Consider the following 12116-nt stretch of genomic DNA (forward strand, 5'->3'; position numbering starts at 1 on the left):
AATTCAACATTCTAGCATTGTTTAAATATATAGCCTATACATCCTTAACTCGCACATCGTATATTCTTTTATACGAAAGATGCAATCTCTTACTTTACTTACATATACCCCGGTCGATTGCGGGGGTGGCTTACGTAACACTCGTCCGAAGAGATATTCGTGTGGGAGTGGATACACGTAATAACGTAATCTCGTTAGGGATCTCCAAGGGACTCGTCGTCTGACGAAGAGTTCGGTTGAATCGACAGCGTTGCGACACAGGGATGTTATACGAAAACACATTGTTTACCTCAGAACTTAGCGAGTCACATAAGCGTTTCTATATTAATTAAAAGCGATGGAATACGCTTGTTCATTATTATGAAGAATTACGTAAATCGTTCGAAAGATGATTAATTATAATTGTATCAGAATATATATTTTTATATTTATAACAGAATATGCAATGTCAGAATAATATTATTTTTCTCTTGTTCTTCTTCATTGTCTACTATACATATTGGATTACATATTATATAATATATTGATCGTGCACGTAATACAATAGTAACGATGATGTGAGACGGAACCAGGCGTTGTGTAAAGTATCATCTCGTAAACACGTAGCTGATGAAAAATAAAAGAGGAACGGTTCACATAAAAACGTAATTCGTGCTAGTATAACTCAAGGATGAAAGATTCTTTTTTCGAAGAGGGTTGTTGTTCCTCGGAAGCTTCCATTAAACCAGAGCACGTAGGAGTACGTATGTATGCATTACGTGTACGCCGAGGCGTAAAGAATATTTAGATCGTCAATGAGAGATGCTTTTATACTGCAGAAAATTTTTGAATTACTTTATCAGGTCTTGCATAAGTAATAAAAATTTTATAAAAATCGGGGCGAGCGTCGTTGAATTCGAAACGTTCTTTTGTGTGCTTATAGTATTAGAAGTAGACGATGCGGAGCGTAATGAGAGTTACTTAAATATGCGTAGGAAAATGAAATCAGTGTAGAGCCTCGGGATTAAATCAAGTCAAATTTAAATAACTTCATTAAGCTATGTAAATTCTTCTTTCTACATCCCTCAACGCTCATAGTAACGATACGCTTTGACGATTACACACACAAAAAGAAATAAAGTACGAAGCAGGTAAATTAAAGATCCAATTTTGGTGAAGTTTTATCGAGAATTTGCGTATCAAACGAGCCGTGACTAGTCGCACATGTCGCTATAATTTTACCAGCGCGTGCCCTAAGGGTTCCGGTGGCCTCCTCCATTCAAGGGGTGGATCGGCGTGGAAAAGACCACGGGGTTGCACGTGACCGCACCGGATGCGATTTTTTTCGTTTCGCTAGGGAATTGCCTAGGAGACCGTGTGGCTAATTCGCCGTGTTTATGTTATAATCGAGTCGTAAAGACCGATAATGTATCCAACGAATTATTCATCGTAATACGGAGGAAAATAAAATGTCAGAAAAACTTTCCACTTCTGTCGTATTTAAATATACCTCGTTCTCAACCTCGCATATTTTACCACTCGACGTCCCATTATGCCCTACTTCAGTCCACGGAATAAACATACTCGAGTAACATTCGCCCTAAACTTTCAACAGATAAATCAGGCAAGCATAGTTACAAGTTCGGGAGCTCCAGGAACCCCGGGGTTTGAACGAATTCCTCTCACGTTCGAAGATCGTCTTCCTGTTGGCAGATGCTTCCTCGTTCTCGTAGACGTCTGAATGCTGCTGCTGCCTGATTTACAACGGGCGGGACGGTGAGGGGAGGGGGGATCGATGACAACCGGTGTATACATCCGTGGAAAAGCAGCTTCCTGGGTCGGCGCAGATGCGCGTTCACGAGAACGAACGCACGTGCTACGGAACAATGGGGCAATCGCGTGCGCGGTACCGCACTATCCAGAAGAGACACTTCTGGAGGTCTCTTCTTTTAACAATGGAATCAAGGAACTTCCGAGCAATTTACATACCTTGTAAACCGAAGCTAAGATGCTGTCGAGAGGTTCACGTGCAGTCTGCGGAAGATCCTCGGATAACGGATGTCTCTTAGATATGGGCGTCGAGGGATGAAAAGGGTGCAAACCTTTTTAACTTGAATTTCAGTGAAGCGAAATGTGATGAATGAATACTTGAATATTATTGAGACAAAATGTGAAGAATGAATAATCTTTATTGATCTAAACTGTTATTTCGTGAAACAGAGCTTGTCTCTATGTACAATAGAAACGTGTTTTATATTTGTAGATCAAATAAGCAACGGAAGGAAAGATACTTCTAGTTTTATGAGCTTCACGATCTGCGATTGCTCTACAAATTTGTGGTCTGTATCGAATCAGGTAGTTTGTTTTGCTAGAAAATATTTTTGTAGTCTATTTATACTGGGATTTTACAACCCACGATTCGATATCAGCAAGCGTCAGACTCATAGCTTTAAATGTGTATCATTTATATAAACACACGATCGATACACGAATTGCAATGAAATTTTGATGTAACAACCAGTCGATACGTCGCATCGATTCCGGGAGAAAATTTTACGACAAATGGGCTTTCATTGACAGCGACGCCGTAGGACAACGGCGACAGCTGTCTGATTCAGCATCGCCGATAGATCCAGCTCAATAGGTTACAGCTCGAGCGACAGAAACGAGGGATTAAATGCGAGGATCGGAACAGGGGAAATGTGGAAATTGTAATTTCAGGATATACCCATGCCCAGAACGCATTGTTATTCCAGGTTTCGCATTGAATGCGCCCCGTTCGATTTGACCATTCCGAACACGTTATAGTGTACAGAACGAGGCAAACAACAGACGTTTAGAGTACGTGCAGTATCCTATTGCACATGTGCGAAATGATTCATAGGAGGAAGGTATCTAGGTGTGAACATCTAAATTCAGAGTACCAGGAACGAATGAATTATATAAGAAATATATTCTCCGATGCATATTGTAAGAAAAAGCCTCGAACATTTCTATTGTTCACAATTTGACTTGAGAATCTTTGCAATTTCGTTAGAGCCCCGAAAGTTTCGATCTCGTCCTAAAAAGAAGTAATCCAATCCGGCCGAAATTCCAACTCTCAAAGAAAAGAAGCGACAAAGAAAATTCTTTGACAGTTCATTCGAGGACCCCACGGTTCAGAGAAGCTGAAACGAACAAGCAGTCGCGATTCGAAAGTGCAGCTGTCGAAATCGCACACAAATCCACGGAAGAAACCAAGCCTGAGATTAAAGGGGAGGACACCGGGAGCCACCCCGACGCGATGCCCCCTTACGGCGAAACCGAAAAACGCGCACGTGCTTTTGTATAGGGTCGCAACCCCTATCTCGAACAGCCATTCCTATTGGAACTTGAAAATTAATGCACGTTGCCCCTAATCAGGCAATCGAGTCCAAGCAAACTCGTTGAAAGTTTATTGGATTCGCCCTTGCATCTACCTTTGGCCGAATTGCTAAGGGGAGAACTTTGTGGGGTGAAATTAAAAATGAAAAATATAATACCGTCTTCGAAGACGTTAACCAAAGTGAGCGCATTAATTATAAGAGTAGATATGCCCGAGGCTATTATCTTTTATACTTCTGAAGAATATTTAATTTCAAACGATAGAATAAATAACGCTTTGAACCAAACGAAGCGTGGAGGTCTCCCATTAAACTCGCCACCCTCCAGCACCTTTAAACGATTATTTCCAAGCGGCAGCGGGGCACTCGCTAACAGCTTTCAGCGGTAGAGAGGCAGAATGGCGGGGAGCGATAGGCTTCCGGGGGTAGCGTGTACGCCAATGGCTTATAGGATTCGCAGTTTAGGCTGTCAATGTTACAGACAGGGACTCTGACAGTAGCACGCGTCACGCGTGGCACACGGCGATGAATGCTCGACAAGAACGGGTCACAGTGCGTGTTACTTATGTCGACTTTCTTACCTCAGTGTCGGGCACGCCGCCAAACAGTGCACTCTTTTCTTCCAAGTATTATATATAGCCTGTTACATCGTCTTATATAAATAAAAAGTATGTTTTTATACGTGGAAGTAGGAAGAGTTTTAAAACTTTTTACAACGGTAATAAATGTTCTTCTTATCAAGAGTTATAGTGCGATGATAATTATCTGGAGTGATTAGTTTAAAGTTATTACAGTGATGGAATTGTGGTAGCAACGTTTGTAAAACTCTAATGAAGTGTGTAATAGTCATCAGGAGAATTTGTATAAATTTAATTCGCGAATTCCGTTCTCAAGATAAAATCGATCGAGATCTAACGTGGAACTCAATGTGTAGGACAGACACTGTTTTATCCGTTTTTCGAAACTGGGTAGAGACGTGTTTCACAGTTTTCTTCGCCGTCCAGCGATTCGTTATTATCACGGGGAGTGTTACGTGGAGATAGCGAAAAAGCGCGCGTCGAGCTCCAGGATCTTGACGAATGGCCACGGTAGGTTTCCGCGCTGATTTAACGCGACCAGCCGTGCAGACAGTTTTGAGAACTTTTGTTTTTCCGTTGGGACGGAGATTTATACGCTTCGCCGAGGAAAATTGGACGCCGAGGAAATGAACGGAACGAGAAAAGAGGATTACGCGTCGTGGAAACGATTAGAATGGCAAGGAAATAGTGTCGGAAATATTTGAAAGCATGCGTTTGTGGAAAATGAAATGGTTGCACGTGACAGCGAAGAAACGGCAGAGAATGTTGGTCGACAGCGGCTGACCGATTGGATTTGACTTACAATTAGACGACCGATTAAATCGATCTGTGCCTTCGGAATTTTTGTAACAAAATTTATTTCACGAGGAATGGTTGTGACTAGAAAAAGTCGACTGGCAAAGATTGTTTATTCGGAATATACAAGAATTTGAAAATATATTTTTGAAAATAAATTTTTACCGAGGACGTAGAATAATAAATTATTTATATAAGATAGAGAAAGTATTTGTGAGAAAATACTTTTGTAAAAGGACTTAGAATTTAATACATATCGAAAATATGACTGGTACCATGTAACTTCGCACAGTCTATAAACTGGTCTTGAGATTATTTAAAGAGATATAGAAGAGTAGGTACTAATTCGAAAACAGTGGATACGAGGTAGGAATCGTTCTAACATAATCGGTACCGACACCTACGCGTTCCTGAAATAAAACTGTAACGAAACTGCTCGTTCTTAAATCCTATCACGTATTAACCCGACAAGCGAAATTGGTCGAAATTACGCGAAACTATTTTCTCTTCAGAAATACCTCGAACAAGTACGGCCGCTTGGTAAATATACAATCTTCTCCATCAGGAGGAATTTTTCTTTGAACGGTAGACATCGTTCTAAATTTAAAAAAAGGAAGAAGAAGAAGAAGAACCAGGCAGAGTTTCGAGTCGATAGAGAAAACGTGCGAGAGAAGCTCGCGGTAAAAAAATCGAACTAGTGCTCCCGATACTATTCTAATCCGTTTGTCCTTGGTCGTCGAACGCCCGCCGTTGGTCGTCTACAGTTTAGACAGCCTGGAACTTGGCCGTGGCCGATTGAACGGTTTGCTGTTCACCGGAGTCTCCTCTCGTTACGGATCAACAAGCCTGAAGATATCGGAATTGAAGAAGCGGCCGCGAATTTTATTGGACGTATGAACCGTATTGTACCTCTACTTCAGTCTTCCGAAGATTATCCGGTTAATTGTTAGCGGCCGCATTCCCGTGCGAATCCTTTGAAAATTCCACGCATTACGTATGATAGACGAGACAGGTAAGAGTTTCTTTGTTTTTGTAAAATTATTTTTACCAAACATTGTATCTCATTCTTTTTTAATACAGTTTCATTGATTTATGCTCACGGCTTTTGAAAATTCAACCTGCTTTGTGTCAAACGCGTTCCCACACCCGTTACGCTCGAAACGCTGTTCGTAGGAACGAGAACAGGACCGAGGATCGTCGAACCCGGAGCGTAAAGTGGTCCTCGAGTGTCCGAGCCCACAAAAGAGCCGCTGGCCATAACCAGAAGCAGAGGCAGAAATAAGAAACAGAGGAAAATTGGTAGCACGTTATCGGTACACTCGACGCCGACGTGCACTCGAGCTCGAGGAGGCTAATTTTGAAGATTATCTCGAGAGTAGAGTCTCCATCGACGTCTGTGATGATCAACGAGCATGGCGCCAGGAGCAACGACCCTGACGAGCCTTCTGTTGCTGCTGGTGGCGATCCCGAGGTGCTCGTCGGCCGTCCTTACGAGCACACAATCGCCGTTCACGAAGATTCTGAAGGGTGTCAGGCTACCGAGCGGTTACATGGAGATAGTCCAGGAGGATCACTGTTCTCATCACGTCGTACGACTCACCTGCAGATCTCTGAAGGCGTTCATCTTCGTCCTGGAAGCAAACTACATGTCGAACCTGACCAATGTCTGTGGTTACGACGTCCAGAAATTGATGGAGAAGAAAACGTATCCGTACAAAAGAGGTAGCAGTTCATTGATCAGGAAGAAGGAACTTAAGGGCAATTACATCGACGATTCCGAAGTGGATGAACGACTCAGACCGGTGGACATTAGGCAGTCGTTGAATAGAAGGTACTCACGAGATTCACAGTCAGTTTTCTTAAACGTGGCAGAAAATAGAGTCACATCAGATAGCACTTTCTCGATTGTAAAATCGATTAGCTTCATGATTAGATCGTAGGTTCGCCGCCAGACACGTCGCTTTCGCTTATCGTTGCATTTCGACACAATGTAACCGAGTTCGTTGGTAACACGAGTCACCCACTGGGCATCCGCAACGAGCGGCGAGAGGGGTTGGGTTACCGGTACGTAGAGACCACAGACATAGATTCTCGGCCATGCCCTGGTACGAAACTCGAAGTAAGAGCAATTTCCGTCCGGTTCAAATTCAATTTATACATTACTGCTGTAGAAAAGATATAAATATTTAAATATATTTTCTACAACCGTCGTCATACTTTATATTATTTTAAAATCGTGTACGTTGCAATGATCTAACTAACGTTTCGCATTGCACCTTGAGTATATGTATACATATTTTACATCTTATATATTATAATCCAGACTTCATGCTACGTACTATACATAATATCGTACTTGAGCTTCATGTGCTACATTTGATCTGTCGTTTCCTGTTTTACTTTCTACGTTGCATTTTCTAAACTTCATATTCGAGTCCTTGCGCTTGAAATGCCGTGAACCGGGGCGTGAACAGAGGCCGACGAAAGTAAATGCAGCAGAAATCGGACTTCCTCTTTGCCGTCGCAAGAAAACCACCCCTCTGTCGTGAAACGAAGTTTGGTTCTTTGTCACCCGTAGACCCAGCCGGGAACGCTGTGTGTCTTCGAGGGTGGAAACGAAATCTCGACACGCAAAATCGCCGTTTGATGTGCGCCAGCAAAGCGTAGGGCGCATGGTGAAGTTTTTAATTGCCTTTTGAGCGACGTTCGATGGCCGGCGAAGGAGAAATCGTTTCCAGGAGAGCGCATCGTGCGCGAGGAACACAGCTCGATGAACTTTGTAAATATGCAGGAGGGGTCGCGGTCACCAGGCGAAGGGAGTTACCCTCTCTTCGGGTCCTAGTTCTGGGCATCTTGGACCGATTTGACCGAGAACATGATATTTTTATTATCAATGAATAATTTGAATGATCTCTCAATGTTAAACTACGCGAGATCGGTTATCTGATACTTAACCAAGCTAGGCTTCAACACTGGTGAAAGTACTTGTTCACCGCGAATTATAGTGCGACAGTCCGATTTACTTGAGCATCTTAAGCATCGTTAGGTTTAAATGAAAGTTATACACAGCTGTATATACATGCTCGTAAAGTGTATAACTGTATACTGTACGGTCACCCTCGTACAATTTTTAGTCTAAAATCAAAGGCCATCGACAATTACGCGTCAACGACTTTCCGAACTCATTAAAAAAATGAAAACGTGTCGATGAAAGTTGAAAGCGGCGACGGTTACACCGAAAAGGTTGGTCGGCTCGTAAAACTCAAAGGGAGATTCCTCGCGCGTGGGTGACACGTACGAAGCGTTATTTCCCTTTTATTTCCGGCAAGAGGGAGCGAAGCGATAAAATCGACTACCAAAGAGAAGAGAGTAAGGGCAGCTACCCTACGGCGAAAGGGGTGAAAATCGAAACCCCTCTGGCCTCCTGACCATTGTTCCATCCAGCCGGGCCACTTGCGATCCTCGTGCAACAATCATCTCGATCTGAAAACAATCACGATTTACCCCTCGTCTGGCTCGTACGCGGCGCTCCTAGCGCCGTCAACGCCCGCTACCTCGCTACGCAATTCTAATGACCGACAACGCTTAGTTAATTGACGACGCTGTGCTTGTGCACTCAGAAATCGATACTGCGAATCTGCGTTGCGTCATTTGCGATACGCGCGATGATATCTACCTATGCCATTAATATCTAGTGGACAGAAATTGAAATTGAAATTCTATCATAATTTTTCCTTAAATACATGATTCAGGTGTTCCGGACAGAAGCATTGCCGTTACGACTTTCCTACCGACCATCCGGGAGCCGCTTATTGGAACCCGGCTACTCTGCGGCTGAAATACGCTTGTATTCCTGGTAGGTATTTGCGTCTTCTATAGAATTCTAGAACTTATTGAAGAAAACTTGTATCCCGGTTTCTATGCCTCTGGCACATGTCACCTTCCCTAAAAAAAAAAACGTCCATTGATTTCTGGTCACGTTTAATCAATAATTTACGATCCATGCAAATACTTGCTCGTACAGATGCAAACTAGAGAGCGGATATTGCTTGCCGCAAGTCATACATAATGTAAATTTCTCTCTTTTATTACTGGGCATCTACTCGTTATATAAGAGTTAAAAACATATTCAACATGTAATTGTAAATTATATATGTGTTATAAGCACTCCTTGAATAAATATCTGGTTTCTGTAATTTTCCGAAGCTCATGAGATTGGCAAGAATATTAATGCACACCATGGAAAACGTGATTCAGAGCAGTTCTGGCCTGTAATTTCGTGGGATTAGAAGTTTTGCACGGCTGCTCTGTAATGGTACCAGTCCTTCCGGAAAACGACGTGTTCCTTAATAAACGGTACAAAAGGAATTCGTAAAGGACGTGCTAATCCCTTGTTTCTATGCGCAGACGCACGTTGCTGTCGTAAATCTAAACTAAAGTTCGTTGAATACAGAGCGAATGCTTCTCTTCGTTCCTACGTCAAATAATGCCCTTAAAGAAGATTTTTTCATAACATAACTAAAGCTAATTACTTCATGTATTAAAAATCTATTTGGTGCAATATTATTCTGCGTCAGCATGAATCAATTTTATCAAACGCCGTTATTTGCATCGCAAATGAGAAGGAGAAGAGTAAAGAAATTGCTGCTCGCAGCGGAAGATAAAAAGCGTTCATCGCGAAAAATTGATCCACTCGTGAAGCCATCAATCTTCAACGTCGGTTCAATAAAATCGCGGTAAGACCTCTCACCCCCACGGGGAGAACAAGAGACGGTGGTAATAAGAAGGAGAATCGCGGAACAACGGGCACATCTTTTTCATCGAGGGAGGTAAAGGGAGTGGGAAGGGCCACCCCTTCGACGCCCTACAACCGGTGTCAGCTCCCTCTCCAGGTGTACTCGTTCACCGGCCGGATTCACCCCTCCGTTTGAAAAGTAGGGCAAGGACATCCCCGATGGCAGAGTTGAATCGGGGCATAATAGTGGCCATAGTCACACTCGAAATCGACAAATGGACCGAGACGGATTCAGATGCAGATGTCGTCCCTATGTTTCCGCGTGCTGGCGTGACGAATCATACCCCCGAGAGGCGAAGGGTAGCGTCGATTGAACCGAGGAAAATAGATTTTATCGTATTCTCGGCGATACTTCCAATATTTTATTCTCCTGTCGCTCGGAGTGGAAAATTTAATTTCCTCGTCCCGGTACTTCATAAAAGGGGAATATTTATCGTTTGATAAGACGTCGCTTCTGTTTATCGAGTTTGTTGTTAAAGGAAATATTTGCGGTGCAATTTATACACTTTCCTATATACGGTCTACTATTTCAGAGGCCGCCGTGAGGAAATATTGCAACGAGGAAGTGAAGGTGGTCCCAGGGGAGGGCGGTTTCATAAATTCGCCAGGCTACCCGCTCTACTACCTCGGCGAGAATACGTGCGGATGGACCTTCAGATCGGCCCCTGGGCACAGGATTGTCCTGACGTTCCACGACCTGGATATCCGGGGTGAGTATCGATCCGAGGGATTACACGGTTTCGTCTCTACCGTTCCCGTTCACGTTCTCTCCCGCGCCTCTTCCCTTCCCTTCCCTTCCGTTCCGTTCGCGCAATTAACCTCGAGTGGATCGTTCCTGGAATCGATTGTTCAAGAAATCACGAGCGCTCCCTGATGCATACAGGAAATCGGCTTCGCGCGGATATTGCATTAATATTCCACCGTCCACTTGAAATCGGAAATTGATGAGCTCTAAACGTTGTACAGTACAGATAACGATTGTAATAAGCGAAATATTTTGTGAAAAATGTGCCAGCCCCGGAAGCGGACGGAAGCTGCGTGGACATAGTGAGAGTGCGAGAAAGAGGACGAACCCTGTTCGAATATTGCGGGACCGCGGCCGGTGCCAAGGTCGTGTCGGACTCGAACGTGATCACCCTCGACCTTGTCGCGACGAAGAGGCTATACACGGCACGAGGATTCTTCTTACAGCATCAAGGTTCGTTTGGCCATCCCTCTCCTCTCTTTCGGTGATTCATGATCTCATTTTCGTGAAATCGAAGATCTCTAGGTGATGGATGGAACCCGAGACAGTCGAACAGAGGTCTACAGTTGCGCAACGAACGTCTTTTGTTCCAGAAATAACGTTGACAACTCTCGGTGTTGTAGACATGATTCGACATACCGTTCGACGTCTCGTCTCTGTGATTTCCGTCCGTGATTAACGTCCGCATTCAGACGTCATCACGATCGAATCGCGCAATTGATCAAATACGCGTCTCAAGCTACCTTTGATTATCATGCATTTGGCACAGCCGTCGATTAATAATTAAAGTCACACACAATCCTTTAAAAGTATTACAGAATAGTCTTTAACAGATTGTATTTAAATGAAATACGTTTCACGTTTCTATTGTGTAATCTTGACAGTATAAATGTCAAGGAAAGATCGCTGAACGAGCACGTGATCGGAATAGTCAAAATGCGAATGTGTTAATTATACTTCAAATAAAAATAAATAGCGTACAGAAATGGTATATATATAATGGTATGTATATGAACGAAGCCTGCAACTCGGTGATATTGAATGTTTCAGTGTTGGGTTGTCCGGAAGTCTCAGCGCCAAACGGAAGTTACGTATTGAATGGCACTCTGACCTCGAGGACGTTCCTGTGTAAATCGGGTACGATATTCCCTGACAGCAAAGAAAGGACGAGGATACTTGAATGCGAAAATGGCAAGTGGAACGAGAGCGTCGTCGCTATACCGAGTTGCACAGGTAACCACCATGTCCTTTTTATCAACACAATCTCCTTCTCGTCTTGTGCATACAACGTATCGTTGACACAGAAAATTAACGTGGTACTGGCTGCTAGCTAGATAAAAGGGTTTCACCGAGTGTAGCCTTAAAACATAGTCAGTGGTTTAGTTATTTTATAATTATCTCTGATATTTATTATTGGAGTGAATGTTAAACAGAATTTCTGAGTGGGCGTTGCGTCCTAGTAATGAATTGCGAAACTGTTCACTTTGTGGACGAAATAGAACACATTTGGGTGAAGTATTTTGGGCGAAGATGTCAATTCGCATTTGAGATGGCAGATTTATTACTTTATCCATAATGCAAACGGATGGAAAGAGCGAACTAGAATTCCCATGAATAATCTGTATAATAAATTAAATATTAAAATTAATCCAAGGATGAGGTAGCGACCTCGTCCGGAGAACACTGTTGATTCACGGTGAATTTATGGTGAACGAGGCACTCGAGTTGCTCGTTACATCCCTCCGGGGGCCTCTCGGGAGCGGGTACCCATCAACCCGACCAAGCCTGATGGCTGGCCATCGTGCTCGAAAGGGGAAACCCGTAGTGGGAGATACCGTGGTATGCACATATCATGGCCAACG

At 43.3% G+C, this 12116-nt stretch overlaps 1 protein-coding gene across 2 annotated transcripts; it reads left to right on the forward strand.

Annotated features, from left to right (window-relative positions):
* The first annotated feature begins 3788 nt into the window (after window positions 1-3788).
* LOC108624128 (adhesion G-protein coupled receptor G6-like) lies at window positions 3789-12104 on the forward strand. Of its 2 annotated transcripts, none has more exons than XM_018023215.2 (6): window positions 3789-5726; window positions 5795-6545; window positions 8467-8570; window positions 10043-10219; window positions 10525-10707; window positions 11305-12104. In XM_018023215.2, the coding sequence occupies exons 2-6, from the start codon at window positions 6127-6129 to the stop codon at window positions 11586-11588; spliced, it is 1167 nt and encodes a 388-aa protein (XP_017878704.1). In that variant the 5' UTR covers window positions 3789-5726; window positions 5795-6126; the 3' UTR covers window positions 11589-12104. The 2 variants fall into 2 exon arrangements, with proteins under 2 accessions (XP_017878704.1, XP_017878705.1); XM_018023216.2 differs by having other exon boundaries at window positions 5888-6545.
* Window positions 12105-12116: the final 12 nt, after the last annotated feature.

Source organism: Ceratina calcarata, unplaced genomic scaffold, assembly GCF_001652005.2.
Source record: "Ceratina calcarata isolate Rehan_Ccalc_2016 unplaced genomic scaffold, ASM165200v1 scaffold297.2, whole genome shotgun sequence".
Taxonomy (NCBI): domain Eukaryota; kingdom Metazoa; phylum Arthropoda; class Insecta; order Hymenoptera; family Apidae; genus Ceratina; species Ceratina calcarata.

Coding starts and splice junctions, on each gene's coding strand:
- LOC108624128 (XM_018023215.2), top strand. CDS start 6,127: ATGGCGCCAGGAGCAACGACCCTGACGAGCCTTCTGTTGCTGCTGGTG. Junction 6,546..8,466: donor AGGCAGTCGTTGAATAGAAG/GTACTCACGAGA, acceptor TACATGATTCAG/GTGTTCCGGACAGAAGCATT. Junction 10,708..11,304: donor ATTCTTCTTACAGCATCAAG/GTTCGTTTGGCC, acceptor TGAATGTTTCAG/TGTTGGGTTGTCCGGAAGTC.